General features: G+C 35.8%; 1 protein-coding gene across 2 annotated transcripts in view; it reads left to right on the plus strand.

The window, feature by feature from the left end:
* The window catches only part of CWF19L2 (CWF19 like cell cycle control factor 2), an 88,086-nt gene that overhangs the window by 58,021 nt on the left and 13,769 nt on the right, over nucleotides 1-16,296 (plus strand). For both annotated transcript variants that reach the window (XM_026100169.2, XM_026100170.2), the window contains exons 11-14: nucleotides 268-393; nucleotides 1,806-1,943; nucleotides 11,893-12,105; nucleotides 13,181-13,297. In XM_026100169.2, coding sequence (XP_025955954.1) covers nucleotides 268-393; nucleotides 1,806-1,943; nucleotides 11,893-12,105; nucleotides 13,181-13,297 — 594 coding nt within the window. The remainder of the gene's footprint in view (nucleotides 1-267; nucleotides 394-1,805; nucleotides 1,944-11,892; nucleotides 12,106-13,180; nucleotides 13,298-16,296) is intronic.

The raw sequence follows: 16,296 nt of genomic DNA on the forward strand, positions 1-16,296 counted from the left end.
CTTTGTTCTTTTTGGAATGTGTTTCTTTACCCTGGATTTTACTAGCTGGATGTATTTTTGATATTTCTTACTTTCTGAATGTGGAAAAGAGGAACTCCTAATGTTAATTATTACTACCTGCTTTGAATGAAAATGAACATGCAGCATGTAAAGAATCTGTGATTTAAGTAATTAGGATTTCAGATGTTTATTTGGTGTGGAATTAGGTGTTTCTTTGATTTTTGTCTGCATCATGTTTTTAAAATTCTATCTTAAAACCCGACGTAGGTTTCAAGCCTTCCAGAAGATGAACAAGTGATCCTTGTCAGAACAGATCAAACTGGAAGGGCATGGCCTGTGGCAGCACCAGCTGAACCACTGGAGCCGAAAGGAGGAAGAAAAAAGCGACAGATGGTAAGTTTTACAAATGTGAGTGAGTGTAATTCTTAAATAATTTTGTAGATTTACTTCTACGATGCCACAATTAATGTGTCTTATAAGAATGTCACTAGGTTCCTTTCAGATGATGATTATAATTAAATGTTAAGAGTACATATTTATTAAGCACATACTAAGTTTATTTTCAGACTTATGTTTCCCTAGAGACTACTTTAGGGCTTATTTAAATGTACATTCAAAGAATGTGAGTCTCACAGAGTTTCAGATGATCATAATCTGTTAGCTAAATAGTTTATCTTTGGTAAAGCCTGTAAATAGTGAAGATTAGTAGAGCTGAATATTTGCAAAATAAGGAATTTTTTTATTGAGATAGTCAGGTCTCAGAAGTTACTCCTTTTATTTTTTCCTGATCAAAAATAATGATACTAAAAATTATCACTTAATCTTTACAGCAAAGCGATAATGTGTTGGTCTCCATATATTCTAGGAACAGGACTGTGGTCACTGTAGGAGATGTTGGTTGGGTGTGTTTGTGTGTGGCTTGCTCTCTTTAGCTTGTGCTTGTCGCAGATAAGATTTTATCTGAATGCATTTGAAAAACATCTTGTTCTGGGGAGATGAGGGACAAGCAAGGAGGATGGACAAGCATTTTACTTTTAGCATATTTGCTTGCCTCAGAAAGTACATAAACTAATATTTTGAACTTCTTGGGGCAATAGGAGCTGAGAAGATCTCATATTTCTAGCAAGTATGTTCTCGATTAGTAGGACAGATCAGTTTGTAATACTGCCATGGAGGAATGAAAGGGACAAGCGATAAGAAATTTGTTTGTTATCCTCCTGTTGTTTCTATTTTGGAAAAATGTTGTCCCTGTTATATTAATGACCACTTCCCATATGCTCCTTCAGTATTTAGTTGTAGTGCTGTCCTGAAGGATAAACTCTGTTCTCTTGTGTACTCTATCTAAGATGGCAGGATGTAAACTTTATACAAATTTTCATAGTGTCTGTGGTTACTTTTTTTTCTGGCTTAGCTGTCATGGGTGCCTTGGGAATTCAAAAAAATTTGTAAATAATGGATCTTTTTGGAATGTTCCATCTGTGGGAACTGATTCACTGTTTCAGTGAATTGCTGTATTTCTTTTCTGCGTAGTAATATTATAGCTCTGGTAGTCTAAGGATGTAAGGGATATAGTGATTCTGGGGAGAGGTAATATATATATATTTTTAAACCTAATGATATAATTGGAGAAAGTGGAAGTATGTTCCTTTCCTTAGGTCAGATGAAGCAGCAAGCCCAACTGTTTCAGACTTGTGCTTAGCTTGGTTCCTGTTTGTTTTTAGACTTGTTGAAATTATAAAGATCTGAATTTCATACTCGATCTTTCTTACTAGGTTACTCTTTACTCTCAATCTGTTCGTTTCCAGGTCACTACGCACATTGATAAAGAAAGAGTCAGGTATTTTCAGGATGATGATCATATGAGCCTGAAGGATTTAGTCAAAAATGAGAAGATGAGAACAGCAGAGGATCAAAACACACTATTCATGCGTATGGCATCAAAGGTAAGATGTGGTGTGTATGACTTTTAATTAAGCATTTTATAATTAGAAATATCAGGGAGGACATGGAACCTCAGAACACCAGGTACTTTGCTTTTGGGTGAGAATTCTGATCAAGTCTTGAGTAATAATTAAGACTGTTGGGAAATGATCTTGGTAGGTGTTCTCACAGTGATGGAAACCTGCATGCATGCGGGAAGTGCAGTGCATTCAGTTCCTTCATAGAGTTGATTGCGTTAGTCCTCTGCCAGATTTCAGTGCTTTTGAGGTGAATGCTTATAAAGTGTGTTGTACATTAGTAGGTTGCTAGCGCCCAACGAAGCATTTATTTTCCCAAATTGTGATTAATAAGAGCAGCATTTTCTTAGTGTTTAGAATTTCTCTCTTCCATCTTGTAGTTGCTAGAATCAATGATGTTTGAAGTAAACTACTTGAAATTCTATCAAGGCATGCTGGGTAATGAGATAACTTATGCTCACAGCCCACACACAGATTTTTACATTATGGTTCAATGACTGGTTCCACCTGAAAGAGGGGCCAGCCCATAGAGAGATGTCGCAGTGCAAAATGAATGACTAATTTCTGTCATGCAAACTGGGTAATAAAGGATGCTTTCTGTGCCTGATATGGAAGTCTTTGACAGAGAGGACTTTCAATAGCCAGGACATATAGTGTCTCTAGCATGCTGCAAATTCTGCTAAGTTACTGCTCCACTGTTTTGTGCACCACAGAGCAGATTTTGCAAATGCTTGTAAGCATGGAATTATCTTCATCACATATAATTTTTTTTCATTTATCTAGAGGACAGACAACATCCTGTAGAATATCATAGAGGTGGTGTTTTTCTAATCCTCCTTTAGGTGGCATCTGAAAAAATCAGGAAAGCTGTGACAGTGTCCAGTAGAAAGTAGTTAACCTGATGCTATAGACCACCTGACAGAGAGCTCTTCTGAAGACGTTATTAGAGCATCTATGCATCTTCTCATTGAGGTGGTTCTGGCAGAAGTTCCAATTCTTCTCCCTCACTGCCGTACTCAAAAAGTGAAGTCCTTGGAATCTAGTTAAATAAGTACATGTCTTGCTGCCAGAGTAACACTAACTGATTTCCTTCTCTATATCCCCCCTTCCAAAAATACCCTGAACAGACAAAGACCCCAACATAAAACTTTGCTTCAAAATCCATCTAACAGTGCAAACTCTTATAATTACCTAGCGTGTATGTCTATAGCATGCAAACATTTACAAGTGAATGAAAATGTAAGAGCACAATACAGCTTTGTACTATCCTCATCATATGGTAATAAGCGTAAGTACCTGATCAAAGTATAAGTAGAGTATTTAGGAAAGATATGTGCATATCAAAAATAGTAATGAATTATGTGTGTTAATATTCACTATAAATGAGGTCAGAGAGATTCCTGTGTGTGGGCTGTTATTTGCAGGAAATAACTAATAAGCTGTTTGAAATTAACAGTGTCAGTAAAATGAGTTTTAGAACAAATTTATTAAAATCAGTGTTTTTAAAACAAACTTCATTTAAAGATGAGTAATAACAAATCGTTAAAACCAAATGGTCCTCAGTTAGAGGTCTGAAAAGCCAGGTGTGACAGCTGAACTATGAACTGCTGAGCGTAACCTATTTATTTATTTATCCTTGGTCCTGAGGAATAGAAGATGGCAAATATATTGTAAATCTTTTAAAAGAAACTAAAAGGCAGGAGTTAAAGGTTAGTTTTTATTATAAAAGGAGTTTATGAGTGGGTTCCCCAGGAAGCTCTTCTGTTCAAGATATTCATGAACCATCTAGAAGAAGGGATATTTTGTGAGCTGACATTTTGTTATTGTTACATAATTATTCAGGGTAGTCAAAGCTAGAGGTCACCATAAAGAATTTTAGAACCTGCAATACAAAGCTGGGATTTTTCTAACATCATGAACCTTGTATTTGAATGGATTCTTGAGATTTACTGTATGCATTTGAACAGTGTGAGTCATCTGTCCTATTTTGAATGTCTGCTGAAAGATTATGATGGCTATAAAAGGAATTAAGATGACCAGCTCAGACACAGGAGATAATGCTATAGATCTCTAAAATTAGGAGGAAGAGTTCCCACCATGGGCATCTGGTCAATCCATGATGAATCCATACCTTGAATGTTATTTCAGCTCAAGGATCCACCTGCAGAGCTGTACAGAGGAGAATGGTCAGAGACATAGAATGGTGTCTCCTTGAAGAAAATCTAAATAAAGTTTTTTCAGCTTGGGGAAAAAAGGCAACTGGTAAAATAGAAATCCCAATTATCATAAACTTTTAATGGAAAACAATTAGTTTTTGTGTTTCATAATATTATGGTGAAATAATCACAGAGCAGAATTTAACATGAAGAAAAAGGAAAAAGAAACAAGACTTTTTTTTTTCCCCAAAAAAAGTATGTAGGGAAAGTGTAGAACTTCTGCTGTAGGGCATAAGATGCTCTGTGCAGCATCTGTGGCACCAGAACTGTGACCAGGAGGAAAAGGGATATGACAACTTTGTAAAGTGTAGCTTAACTGATGAGTATTAAATACAGAAATCTAGATACAATTTTGGCTCAGGATTTCCACAGTGAAATGCTGAGGGCTGCAAGTGTGTAGCAGTAGTGTCACTTCTGGGTGCTCTGGTTATTATACTTTTCCCCATACATATTAGCTACTGTTGGAGAGAGATTTTTGCTCTGACAGTGTGACCATTTTATGTTGCGAAGTCAGAGTTTAGTATGTTTTATTCAGTCTTTTTTTAAGGACAAAATTTCTTTAATATGCTTTGGGTCAGATGCTATATGCTATGTTTCTTTTTTGCTACTAGACAGAGATTAGAACAGGTTTCTTGAAAACATAGCTCATTCTTGACAGAATATTTTGAGCCATATTACTTATTAATTACATAAGTGTGCTGGAGCATATGCTCAAAAGTAGATGTTTGTTCTCTTCTTTGTGATGTACAAAGAATCTGTTGGAATGAAATTTTAGTTGTCCAAATTTTAATTCATAATGCCAAAGTCCTCCAAGCTTAAACAGTCTCATATTTAGTTTTTGAAAATATTTTTGTTTGATTTTCCTAAAAAGAAGCATCATAGATGCCTGTTCTTCTCCTCTCTTAAAATCAGAAATGCTTGTACTTTCCACACAGGTGATACCCCATTCTTTTTGTCACCACAGAATGTGATGGTCTTCCTCATAAAAATGGTGATTTTTTTTTCTCTGACCATAAATTAAGGAACTCGTCCCTTAGCATCCTGAGTTGTCCATGTCTTTGGGTAGAATGTGTTCTTGTCCACAGCACTACAAGTTTAGTGTTAGTGAAAAAATCTTACAGGTGCATTCAGCACAGTGTTTTTATGTCCGGTAGGAATTTTAGCAGCCAAACCTCTTTTGTTAATTTTAGTTTGAGAACATAGTACAAGGATTTGACACTCACCAATTACTTTCTCTTTGTGCCTTCATTTGAGAAATGAAAAATATATCCACAGAAATGAGTCAGTCATCTTTCAGAAGAGCAGTAGGAGGAAACTGCTGAAAGTCTGATGAAATGATATCCTACCTAGGATGAGAGAAGACCTCACTCTCAAATTCTGTCGAGTGATTTCATTCATCTTACCAGTCTGAACCACTTCTGTTGAGTGATTATGATTTCTTAGGTGTGGCTATTGGTATAGAAGCAGCTATCCATTGCAAACAAGATGATTGCTTTTAAAAAATGAAACCTAGGGTATTTTTATGATACAGCCTTCCTATAAAGACCTCTACTGTGCGATTGCTTCTCATTACAATGTTTTTTGTAAGTTGTAATGTCAAGTCCAATACCAACATGATTTTCAGGAAAATGGCTGTTTGGTAGGTGGCTCATCCTTAGGTTAGTTGGATGCCTCTTTTTGTCATTTTATTTAAAACTCTATAGTAATATGTAACATGAATCAAAACATTTAAGACTTTTTTTTTAAAGTACAAGACTATATTATTAATGTTGATGTTTGTTTATGGATTTAGTAAAGAGATATGCTGGTATTATAGATTTGCAAAAAAGATATTTCCATGTTGCCTTTCCTTGGTTCTGAAGTCTGTAAAATGGAAAATTGCTTTCAGCCTTACCATTTTTACTCGCTGTGCAAACTTGCTTGTTGCACATCTTTGTATTTCCATCATCATAGAACAGTCATAGTCTACAAACACTTAAAAAGCTGGACTATAAAAATAGAGAATGCTGCTGCTGCTACTACTATTATGTAATAAACTTATTTCTTTGCTCACATACTGAAGCCCTAGTGGCACAATATTTAATAGACATGATAAAACTCTTAGAAAGCTTTTGTGCACTGCTGCTTTTTACATTTTTTTCTTAAAGATCTAAGTATATACATGGTGTGCTGTAAAAGAAAAAAAACAATTTTTTTTTTAAAGAGAGAAAATGATTTCAAACACCTTGCTGTGCTCTGCACTACAGTTCAGTGCAGTAAACAACTTTCTATGTATATTGTATGGAAATAAAGTAAAAACTGTTCTTATATGTGGAAACAAATCAACAACAGTAAAAGCTAGGTTAGAAAAGAAAAGATGGAAAAAGGCGAACTGTGTGAATGCAGCCTACATTAAATGACTGTGTAAGCATTTGACATTCTTTATGAATTATGTTAAAATTACAGCATATGTTGTAAATGAAGAACTTTTGGAGAACTGCCTTTTTTATGCATTAAAGTCATGGCCAGAGATAATTATGAAGTTAAATGCTAATCATTTCCACTTTTAAAAGCAGAATTTTGTGGTTAAAAATTATTTTGTGTTTGGCTTATATTCCATTTCATTGATTTGCATATAAAGTTTTATCTGTCCTAGTAACTAATTATAGCAGAACATACAGTTTTTGTTTAAAATAACTAAAACAGCAAGGGCTTGCTATATTGAGCAGTGCTCTGCTGTTGGTTATTTCTTGCTTGACTTCTGCTGCCCTAAGGTAGTCCTGCGCTACCTTGCTCATAAACATCACTCGTAATGTTTTCCTGTTGGCAGCATTGACAGGCTTTAAAAACACTGTGTGATCCTGTTAAAATCCTTTAGTACTATAATGATATGTTTAGCATATTAATTCTTTCACTGGGAGATAGGTTTGGAAAATGCTATCCATGTGTTGAATTCAACATACAAATGTATATGTCTCTGGTTGTAGAGAGATTGGACTTGTAATAACAAAATTAACAAATTTTGTCAGTAATTTGACTTAGGCAAATGCTATTTGAGAACAGAAAGAGTGTTTTCTAAAGTGATTCGTCTTGAACAGTAGGTGCTAAATGCTGACTAAATTTAAATGTGATGAGCTGTATTATGTCACTCAGGTTTACGTTCTAAAATAATAGTTTATTCGTCTTTTATGCAGCTTCCCAAAATATGTTATGAGTACAACATTCCACAAATATTAACTCTCTCTTTTAAAATTGAAGATGTCAGTGTTGCCATGACAATTTAAAATCAAACGGATACATTTTATACAATCTATAGACTTTTCTCACAAATTTTCCAAGCAGATGCACTTTTATTAACCTGTATGGAAGTAACTTTAAATATGATTGTGTTAGAAAACAGGGAAAGCGAAAGTTCAATAGTTGCATACAAAATAGAACAAGAAAATAAATATGTATACAAAAAAGCTGAAAATAACCCACAATAGAAAACCACAGGTATATTTTGTTACCATTGCATTTTTATTAAATTGTATTTAATGGAATTTTCTGTTTTGCCTCTAAATATTCAGAGGGAATTTAAAGAAAAAATATCCCTTTGAGGTGTATTACGTCAGAAAAATCTACTGTTGATTGAGAGTATTGTCTCTTGAGGTTTACTTTCAGTATAACAATGCTACTAAATTCTTGAATAGGGTTTTCTTTCCAAAGGGTATACCCAAAGAGCATGTTAATGTCAGCAGAGGGAGAGATAAGAGGCACAACACGTAGCACAGTTCAGATTGAATGTGTCAGCTGCTGGCAGCCTATAAGGCTTTGAGGGTTCTACTGCAGCAATTACAAGCATGGGATCAGTATAAAATTAAGCTATGATACGCAGTTCTGGTGACCTGAATGTGTGTTGGCAGAAAAATGAGGCTGACCCAGGAGTGTGCCTAGCGCAGATCTAGAATAGGCACCTTCAGAGAGAGCCCCATGCCAGTGGTTTCAGGCACGTGCAGGATGAAACAGCATCTCAATTCTGCAAGCAGCAGGGGGACTTAATACTCTTTTGGAGACCTCATTTAGTTCAGGAAAGAAGCTTTTCTTCCATTTTGTGTGAAGTTATTCGTGTTACAAAATGAATGGTATATTATGTAATTATCTAATATATTCATATTATTCATGTTAATTATCATGTTAAGGATTTTATCAGCAAATAGAACATTGTAGTTTTTTCCTCTCTTGTATTATTCTCTTCTGTGTATAGCCAGATGCTGATCTTTGAATTCCTGTGCTGGATGTGTAGAGATCTCTCTCCTTTTTTTGGGTTTTCTGCCACATTTATACTGTATTAGAGCTGTCCAAATGAGAACCCAAAGAATTTCTGCTCCTGAAAGAGCTTTGGATGCCTCCTCTGACCCTTGTTTAAGTGTTTGTGAGTTGTGGGCCTTTGGCAAGGGGAAGAAAAACTGTGCTGCTACTTCTGTTGGTTAAATCAAAACAGTGTATGGATTGTAGAAAATGGACCCCCTATTAGATGTCTGGTAGAAATGTTGCGGTCCCACGATCATGCCATGGGGTGTCGGAGGCTATGTCATTTTGCTTGCTGCTGAGAGTACTGAAGCTGCCTGTGTATTCTCTGGTAAATCCATGCCTGCAAAAGAGAAGGAAGAGTTGGAAAATAGAGGGTGTATATGAAGAATGAACATGGTAGATAAACTAGGACCAAAAAAGTGAAGTGGGGAAGAGAAGAAGAGACTGTAAGAATGATCCATCTTCAAGGGAGTCAGTTTAGGTCAACTCTTGTCTTTGATCAGTGTCTGGTAGAAAGAGGGACTTTAGGTGTGTCGTCTTTATAGGTGCTTGAATTTCTTATATTAACTTTGGGTGGTTCGGTTAACTTTTTTAGAACATCCTAATTTAAAATTGATATATATAAGCGCCTGCCTGCTTTCCCTGTGCAGCACCTGAAATGCAGCGAGCGTAGAAGCAAGCAGCAGTGAGGGAGCTAAATTCACAACTTGAGGAATGCATTGACTTTCCCATTTAACAGGTGTGATGCTTTAGCTGATGCAGCATAGCAACTTTACAGCAACTCTTAATATATGGAGCATAATTTTTTCTTTTAGACTTGTACTAGTTCTGACTAGTGTGGAAGAAATCATTTTTTAAACGGATACTTGCTTCCCTTCTGGCATTTTGGCAAACACTCTATTGTTGTTTCAATTACCATGTAACTTCTTTGGAGAGACTTTGTTACAGCCAAATAATGCAATTGGCAAAGCACACTGGACTCCTTATTGTAAAAGCAAGACTATAAATGTTTGGAAAGATAATTCACATTTTCTTCCAGCATGAGTTATCAAAAAGGCCATATTTAGAACAGGAAATGAAGAGTACTACCTAAACTGCCTTGGAAGCAGCTGTGGTTTATTGCATTTCTGTGCTGACACATTAGTTTGTGGCTTTGGTATTATTTAAGGGAAAATCATATTTAAGAAATTATGCTCTTAAAAAGGATGTTTTTTTCACTGATACTGGCAAAGAATGTGTTAATGATGTTCACTGCTAGTCTTCTGATGTTGCAGACTCTGTCATTGCTTTTTATAAAAGACAGCAAAAATGTTGCTGAATTAATTTGCCAGCTTTTATATTTGTGGTTTATTTTATTTTAGTAGAATACACAGTTTTTGCTGGATGACATTTTTATCTGTCTCTAGGTTTTTGGACTTACTGAACTATTTTGAGGCATACTGGAGGGATGCTGGGGTGGTAGGAGAGTTGCAAAGAAATTCTTGCTCCTTTTTGTTGACAGTTGTTTTTAGAGGTGAAGATATATCCCATTTCAACACTCTTTTAAAGTCATCTAAAGAATGTGACATAAAAACATGATATTGAATGATATTCACTAGATATTTCAGCTGAAGCTGACATTCTTCATCATTGATTATGATGTTTTCCATGGAAGGGCAGGACTTCAGGTCCTGCAAAGGAATGGAAGACAGGTATATGGGTCTTAAGTTATTCCCTTGACAGATGTTTCTAATGATTTCAAAAAAGTTTTCAAGAGGATCTTTTCATTAAGTTGATAAAGACATACAGTTCAGTCACAAAGTAATCCACCTACTGAGTAAAATCCCTTCAGTTAACATTAGTCTTTTGTTAGAGCTACCCCAGTGTTCTGTGTCAGTGTTCTAAAATGTTTTAGGATTTGCTATGAAAGACACTTTTGCTGTTTTCTTAGCAATTCTTGGAGCAAAACTACTGATGCGTAAATCTGCCAAAACTCTGAAGGTCCAGCACCTCCAATATCAAGAAATCTCTGTGGTGTACTGTCTTTTTCTTGTCATTTTGATAAGGAAATTACTGAAATGATTCAAGGTAAAATTACAGTTGAGTATAACATAAAAGTATTGCAGCACCAAAACTCCATTTAAAGAAAAAAAAAAAAAGAAAAATTCTTTTGAATGCTTTTTACATTTGCTTTAGATATATATGTTGAGTATTTAGGGTATTAATGGCACATAATTTTTAAAGTTGTATAGAGCAGCCAAAGCAGGAAGTAGAGAAGCACTTTCTAAAGTCCTTCAGAAAAATTATCTTTGCAGTCAAGACTTGCTAAGTCTTGATTTAGGCAGGATTTAGGCAAGATGACTTCAGGTTCCGTTGTCATCACGAAGGATTAATAGAGACTAATACTATATTTAAAAAAAAAGATTCTGTGAGTGGTGAAGCTTAGTGAAGTTTTGTTGCATGGATGGATCCCATCACATATGTATTCTTCTCTCCTTTCTTTCCATTCACTCTTTGTTGCTGCTGCTACCGTAATTCCACCTTCCTATCACATCCCTTATCACCTCCTATCACCTTTAGTATCTGCAGTCCCTACCTATGGATGCCATCCCTCTTAAATACTGTTTAGGTGAGAAATATCCAGTTTATGTTACTTCCTGTAGCATAGCACCAATTTTCAGGCATGCATTTGTAAGAAATTCAGTATTTTCAGAGCTTCCTTTTGTACATGGGGCATTTAACTAAAGGGGCTGAGCAAACAAAAGATGTCTAAAACATTCTGCCATTTTTCTGATTATGTGTATACAAGTGTATGTGTTCTGTACTATGTATCTTATTAGTTGGGTTGGCTATCTAGGGAATCTATATCTTGCAATAGTTGCATTCAAGGAGGACTAAATATTGAAAATAACTGTATTTTTGCCCCAAAAGAATTTAGTGTTGTTCATTTGGAAAGAACAACTGTAGGCATGTTTTCACAGAATACGAACATGAAGTGCAGAGTCATGGTCTAGTTATTTCACAGCAGATGATTTTTATGGACACTGATAGTCATAATAGGAAAGAAGATGGAGGGAGGGGAAAGACTAAAATAAAATGTATGATAAACTATTAATGAGAATGTTTTCTTAATCAACCTAAAAAAATCCTGCATCTATTTAAAGCTGAAGCTAATATTGAAATACATAGTCCTGGAAGGAACCTTACTTGAGATGAAATGTAGTAATATACTCTACTCACTACTGTCACACATCTATACTTTTAATACCTATGCTGTCTAAGATTTTATATAACTGCTGTCAAGACATGTATCTGATAATTACATGTCTTGCAGATGGCTTGTGGAAAGAAGTAATGGTACTGTTACATACTTTACACTTCTATCAGGGAAGGATACTAGAAAGAGCTAAGTAATTCTTCATGCCTATATTTATATATACATGCAATTTTCCTCTGTATCTTTTCAGCTTATGGAAAAAACTGACAGAGAGTATTACACTCTGGATGACATGTTTGTTTCCAAAGCAGCAAAAGGAGAGCATAGTGGGGAAGAGGAAGAAAGACAAAGAAGAAAAGCAATACGTGAGCACCAACAGCTTGCTGCATCCATGGAAAAGTGCCCGTATTGTTTTGATAACAATGAACTTTCTAAACATCTTATTATTGCAATTGGCACCAAGGTAAGAAAATGGCAGTTCAGCACAAAAAGTAAAAAAGAAATGAAGGCAGGCAGTGTTAAAGCTAAAGTGCCTACGATTATGAATAAAATCACTTCTTTGAAATGATTTATTGGAAGGGCAAGGCAAATAGGATGCAGTCAATTTCAGGAATTGCTAAAGGGTAAGGGGAAAAAAAGATATGAATCTGTCATGAATGATAAAGTTGATCTTTGTTATTGGAACTTCAGATTTGTGGAAGACATAGAAGCAATGATGAAAGATCCGAGTGCAGAGATTAGTGTGTAGGTGGGTTTGTGGAAAACTAAATCACACTGCACAGGAGGAAATCTAAGCTGGTTAAGAAATGTACCTCGGTGATACCAAAGAAAGTTAAGTGGAGAATTCAGTTTTCAAGCCTGAAGCCCTTTGAAAGGGGCCTTTTAAAATATGTATACACATTTGGATTTGTAACATCTGAAATGCTTTAATATAGACTTTTCTTTTTATCATTCTTTCTCCAATGTTGTCATTCATTTTTGATGTTTTTCACTTGATTTAAAAACATATGCCAAGGAATTAAATCCATAAATGTATATGTATTTTAATGTAAGCCTGTTTTAACGGACTAAGCAGTGTGATTTTGTAATGGTTAGGTTACTAGTTGGTCTAAAAGCCTTGCTACTGCCTTGTAAGTGGACCTGCTGTGTGCGTACTACTACTTCACTGGAACTACTGATGGATAATGCCAAATGTCCGCATAGAGTGCTTAGGATTTTCCAAGCTCATTGGTACCTTTGGAGCTAAGATTGCTCCGGGTTTTTACTGGATGTGGTTCAGTAGTTGCTCTGTTTAGGGTCCTACTCACATTTTTGATGAAGTTCTTTAGCAATTAAAGTGTCCAGGCAAAGAACAGAAAGAAAGCTAAATAGCTTAAAAGTCGTCTTAAAAACGCTGAGATTACTATTACCTTGCTGTAATTAGAGGATGATGGCTTTAGTTTGAAGGTTACCAAAATAATGTATTTCTTAGCCTTAGCAATGAAAAGGTTTCTAACACTAGGAAAATAGGCACGTCAGTTTTTGTCTCCTCTTTATAGGTATACTTGTCTCTACCAAGCAGTCAATCCCTCACTGAGGGCCACTGCCTGATAGCCCCATTACAGCACCATACTGCAGCCACTCTTTTGGATGAAGACATCTGGGAAGAAATCCAGGTCAGCAGAACAATCCTGTTTACTGCAGCTGAGAAGCAGTCTCATGTTCTAACTTTTTTTTTTTTTTTTTTTTTTTTTTTAAACCTGCTTTGATTGATACTGTACTTGTCATAAATATCTATTTTGATAATCTGCAGCCTGGCAGCTCTTCTGTGATTCCACTATGGGGCAGGACATTCTCACTTTGTGGATGAAAATTAGTGGTTAAAAATGGAAGAAAGGGGGAGATATAGGGTAAACATCGAAGAAAAGTTCCCATTATAAGGAGTAGAAAAAGTTGCCTAGGACCACTGCAGAACCTCTGCACCACTGCAGACCAGATTTTTTTTGTTTGTTTCTTTTTGCCTAATCTGATTTTTGAGTTGGATGTCTTGAGAGAGGAGAGGACTATTTCATTCTTCTTGAGATAAGTGAAGTCTTGTTTAGAGCATAGGGTCCAGTTTCCTACCTTTAAAAAGAATAATTATTGAAGGGAAGTGCAAAGCATGATGGGTCAGGCTTTCCAGCTCTCTTATGAAGACATTTTTAAGATTTTGAGTTTCCTTTTCTTTGAAAAAGGAAAATCAAGGGGGAGATGTAACAGGCTTCTTCCTAAGAGATTGACAGCGATCAGCTTTTCTCCATGGTCGTCAGGATTAATACAAGGATAAAAACAACTTGTAACCAGTGTTTTACATCAAAATATTGGGAGACTCTTCCAGACTGTAGAAAGGCTTCATTGCTTACACAGTTACTTACATTTAAAAACAGGTTAATCCATGTGCTTGAAATGGTCTAAGTAACCTTAGTCTTGCCTCAGTGCTGGCAGGTAGGTTCTCAGACTTCCCAAAATTGCTCCCAACTTTGATTCTTATCACTGATGTATTTTTTATACAGTGTCGCCTAGTGAATTATGCCCTTCCCAAGCAAGAAGGGTAGGGAGTGCTTTTGCATACTATAGAAATTCCTTAGAAAGTTGAATAAGAAGCAAATAAGTGTAACAAGTAGAAACTGGAGGAGCAACAGAGCATGGGGAAACGTGATAAATATATTTAACCTGTAAATTTTTAACTAAATGGGGTATAGAAAGAATGATCCTGAGTAAAAGATGATCAGTTTTCTAAATGAGTATGAGATATAGGAAAATAGAATAAAGAAAAGATAAACAAATGCAGTTTCTGTATTCAATGCTAGTCCTTTTCTTGCTAGAAGATGCAAAGTGTCTTTTTAACTAGTTCGTAAAACAATTATCCATTGGTCCTGTGGATATATTTATTGCCAGTTTAAACATTTTGTTGTGGCATAGTACTTCAGGAATGATGGACACAGGTTTTCTCAACTCCTGTGTGATTCAGCAGAGGGAGTCTTGTAGGCTTCAGCAGGAGTATAAGCATACCCTTACACAGTGACTAAACTAACTTTCTGATGCCAGAGCCATATTTTATATGGCTATAGGGGAAAAAGACATTTTTATTACACTTTAAATATTTATAAAATTCTATATTGATGTTCACTTACTATGCAAAGCATGTTTTAGCTAACTATTTTTGTTGTGTTGTTTTTCTTACGATATGTTAGAATAAAACAAGAAGGGTTGTTTTATACTTTATGCCTTCAGGCACTTGAATTCATTGTGTTCCTTATTTTGGACTTATGTGCTTACTTGCCAAAATAAATGTGCATGTAATTATTTAATATGAAAAGATATAAATCTTTGTATGTTTTGTATTGCCTGAACTGTGGCAGGTGTTAATCCCCAGTGCATCTGAGCATAAGCTGTGCCCCTTATTTGCTCTTGTGAACAGTTTTCTCCTTTTCAATGCTAATTTTTCTTGATATTTTTGCCCACTCAGAATTTGAAGGAAAAGTGCAACCTATTTAAAAACCTATTTAAAAATTGCAATCTGGGAAATGTTAGCTAACATCTGCAGGCCTTTTAATAGATTTGTATTTCAACTGGTATTGCAGGGTAGTAACTGTAAGTAATATTCTTTCTTGGTCTTTGGTTTAATGTTCCTTTTCACTCCTGCTATGAGAATGGGATATTAATGAAGAGGAGGAGGAGAGCAGTGTGGCTGTGCAGAGTTCAGCTTTTTCTGAATTATCAGAGTTGAAGTTAATTTTCATGCAGTAATTTATACCATCTAATGAATAGTAGTAATTTATTGTGTGAGTTTTTTGGGGGGATGGGGAAGAACAGAGGAAGTTAAACCCTTCTACTGTTTTTCTTTATAATAAGCTTTGATGCGCTTTTTAAAAACTAAAGTTTCTTTAATTGTAGGAGAAGAGGTAAGGCAATATGCTTGGGCTGAGAATGACAGCTTATTAACTATCTTACCATGGTTGCTGGTTGCTTCTTTTGGTGTATTTCAAAAGTAGAGGTCTGGGTGGTGGTGGGGGGAAGACGACAAACCCGTCATATCTGTCACTGTGCCCAATAAAGTCCCATATCAGTCACGGTACAATGATGTATTTACTGGGCAATATTTCCTGGCTGCAATTCATTGGCTGTTTTGGAGGGGGGGTGGTAGTGTTATCTTGCCACACATGGGCAGCTTGTTTGTGAGGATGGATTCAGGACTCAAGGGCCTGCTTTGGAGGGCTTAAATACCCAGTTAAAATGTACAGTTTGGCCAAGCTTCTTAAACCTTTGGTTTGGTTCACATTATGCAAGATAACAAAAGGGTGGGAAGAAGAGAGTTCAATTCCTGGTCTTGCTGCACTGAAAAAAAGTGGTCATTTGTTTTCCAGCTCTTTTACTTTAGTACCTGCTGATACATTTATGAATAGCTCTGTTTTGCTTGTTTTATTCATCAACTTTCCATTTGCATTAAGATTGGAAAATTTAAACCTTTAGATGGGATTAGCCTGTTATTTCTGTTGTGTGTACTCCCAAGTGTTTTTGCATGACAATAATGGAAGAGAAAAATCAATGGAAAAAGTATAACCAGTGAGTGACGTCTCATAGACCTATGGTACCTATGGTTTATGAGACTTGTACAGTACCAGTGATTTTTAGG

This window comes from Dromaius novaehollandiae, chromosome 1 (assembly GCF_036370855.1).
Source record: "Dromaius novaehollandiae isolate bDroNov1 chromosome 1, bDroNov1.hap1, whole genome shotgun sequence".
In the NCBI taxonomy this organism is placed as follows: Eukaryota; Metazoa; Chordata; class Aves; order Casuariiformes; family Dromaiidae; genus Dromaius; species Dromaius novaehollandiae.